This window comes from Populus euphratica, unplaced genomic scaffold (genome assembly GCF_000495115.2).
Source record: "Populus euphratica unplaced genomic scaffold, PopEup_1.0 scaffold145.1, whole genome shotgun sequence".
Lineage (NCBI taxonomy): Eukaryota > Viridiplantae > Streptophyta > Magnoliopsida > Malpighiales > Salicaceae > Populus > Populus euphratica.
In genome coordinates, this window is record NW_011500001.1 from 430,264 (window position 1) to 432,856 (window position 2,593).

Below are 2,593 nucleotides of genomic sequence, written 5' to 3' on the forward strand. Positions count from 1 at the left end.
ATTTTGTAAGAAAAAAATCAGTCTTAAGAGATCAATTACCGAATTAATAAACATTACACTATATTAATAAACACCAATAAATGGTTGGCAAGAAAATCCCATGATTTACGAAACAACCAAGAGCATAATTAATGGTGTCCCACAAAAAAGGAACGTAATTAGGCAAAGAAAAAATTAATTTGAAAGTAGGTCCACGCCCCTTTGGACAAGAAAGCAGCACGCTAACCTAGACTAGGGCCCACCACGCCCCCAATTCTCTCGTAGCCAAGCCAACCCTCTCTAACCGCTTCGAATATCCGAATATAATTTGGATTTTTCAAAACGGTAACGTATGGTGAATGCCAGACTCCTTCGCCCTTCAACCTTCTTGTAGCGCTCCCGGCACAAGTTGCTAATACCTCATGATTTCCGTGTAGGTCCCACACTAGCCTCCGCATACTCCTATTTATACCCTCCGATTTAGCCTAGGTTTTGTTTGAAAGACAGGGCAGCTACAATCTCTCTCTCTCCCCCCCTCTCCCTCTCTCTCCCAACCTTTTCCTATCTAGAAACCTCTTCGAACAATCAGCTTCCTTTTTCACTTTCACTCCCAAAAAACAGAGAACATGGTGATGATTGACAATAAAACAAAAGCAGAAACTCTCAAGTTTCTATGTAGCTATAGCGGGAAATTGCTTCCTCGTTCCAGTGACGGTGTTCTCCGTTACGTCGGTGGAATGACCAGAGTTCTTGCAGTCGATCGTTCTATATCCTATGCAGGTTTGTTATTTTTTTCACTAATCAACACTTAATTTTTAGGTTAATTTTGATTTAGCTCGATACTGATTTTTTTTTTGTACAGAGTTGATGGTGAAGCTAGGTGAATTCTGTGGATTTTCGGTGGAATTAAGGTGTCCATTACCAAACGGAGACTTGGAGACATTGATTTCGGTAAAATCGGACGAGGAATTAACCAACTTGATTACCGAATACGATAGATCTTGTCCGGGTTCCAAGATTAGAGCTATATTTTTTCCTCCGAAATCGCTCAAGAAAATCTCTCCCCCGACCTCGAATGCTTCCAGCATCGAGTTTTCACCCACCAATTCAGATTTTAATCATTACCGATCTGGCCGTTTTTCCCCTCCGATCGGATACAAAGGCCGTCGCTACAGTCCAAGCCGTCCACAAGAACTCCTACGTCATGATCATCGCAGTCAGTGTTGCGGTTGTTGGCATTAGTACTGGAAGATTATATTGAATTTCCCAAACGCTGGAGTTAGTCAATTAGTTTATTTTTTATACAGAAAAGAACAATAGATGATGACGACGGCGACCTTTAAAAAAAGAGAGTAAATTTGTGTGTTTGGAATTATATAAATATGAGAATCAAATCTTTTGTTTTTGCCTCCACCACCAAATACTTAGTCGCCGGACAATATTTTATCCATGGCCTTTAAAAGAGAGGGAGTGGGTTCTGTTGTTTCGCCTGTGTGCCATTTTAGGCACCACCCGTCTGTCGGCCATTGAGGACAAATTCAATTTCTTGTTAAGTGGAGCTTTTGACACGTACAGGTGAGTGGGTTTCGGTTTGGGACCAATTCTTTGGGCTTAGGAAAAAGAGAAGAAGGTGTAAGCCACTTTCAATTTACTGGTAAAAAATACGTGCTGTTCTAATTAATTTATTTTTGTTTGTTTGAAGGTTTGCAGGTCAAGCAACGATGGTGGGAATCAGAATGTTTGGTGGCGGAGCAGCTGAAAAATCACAAATTGACACCTGCGTTTCTGTGATTTCTTCCGCGTACGAGACGGGTATGAGAACAGCTGGCTGGGTCATGATTAAACTAAATAATTAAAATAAAGGAAATTCTTGGACTGCCCTTGCTTTAGCATAATTATTATATTAAACCAAAGACTAGTGGAAGGCGTGATGAGATGTCGGGTAAAGAGATTCTCTCAAACCGAAAAAAAAGGGGAACTTCTATTTAGTCTCCAACTAATACCCGTTCTCAACCGGCTCCCAAACTTATAAATTTCATCAATTAGGTCCCACCATCTTCTGTATTTCTCAATATGGCCCTTTTGTCGATTTTTCCTAACATTTCCCATATAGAGCGCATGTTTATGCAGAACATTATATGGGAAAGTTAAAGAGCGTGAACAAAGGGATTTATTGATAATTTTTTAAAAATATCATGACCAAATCCTCAAAATTTATAACATTAAGGTATAATTGAGGATGGATGAATAATCTAGGGACTGAATTGAGGTTTCGAAGAATGTGATAAATTTGATGGGAAAGTTAATGAACATTATCACGTACCTAATTGAGAAATATTTTAAAAACTCAGGGATGGAATTGTTAAAATCTATGATTTTGCACTTAATCTAGAATGAATATATAATTTAGAGACTAAACTAAGTTTTTTATTAAAAATAAAATATGAACTCCCTTTTATCACCTTAAGTCTCATCTAATTTAGATACAATTTGTTTTTATATTTTAAAAATATTTAAATTTTTTATTTTAAAATAATTTTTTTAGTATTTATTTTGATACATTATAACTTTTTAAAAAATAAAAAAATATTATTTTAATATATTTTTAAATATA

At 36.9% G+C, this 2,593-nt stretch overlaps 1 protein-coding gene across 1 annotated transcript; it reads left to right on the forward strand.

Annotated features, from left to right (window-relative positions):
• The first annotated feature begins 479 nt into the window (after positions 1 to 479).
• Positions 480 to 1,385, forward strand: LOC105140885 (uncharacterized). The gene is made up of 2 exons (XM_011047923.1): positions 480 to 759; positions 842 to 1,385. Exons 1-2 carry the CDS (start codon positions 606 to 608, stop codon positions 1,219 to 1,221), a joined length of 534 nt encoding a protein of 177 aa, XP_011046225.1. The 5' UTR covers positions 480 to 605; the 3' UTR covers positions 1,222 to 1,385.
• The last annotated feature ends 1,208 nt before the right edge of the window (positions 1,386 to 2,593 follow it).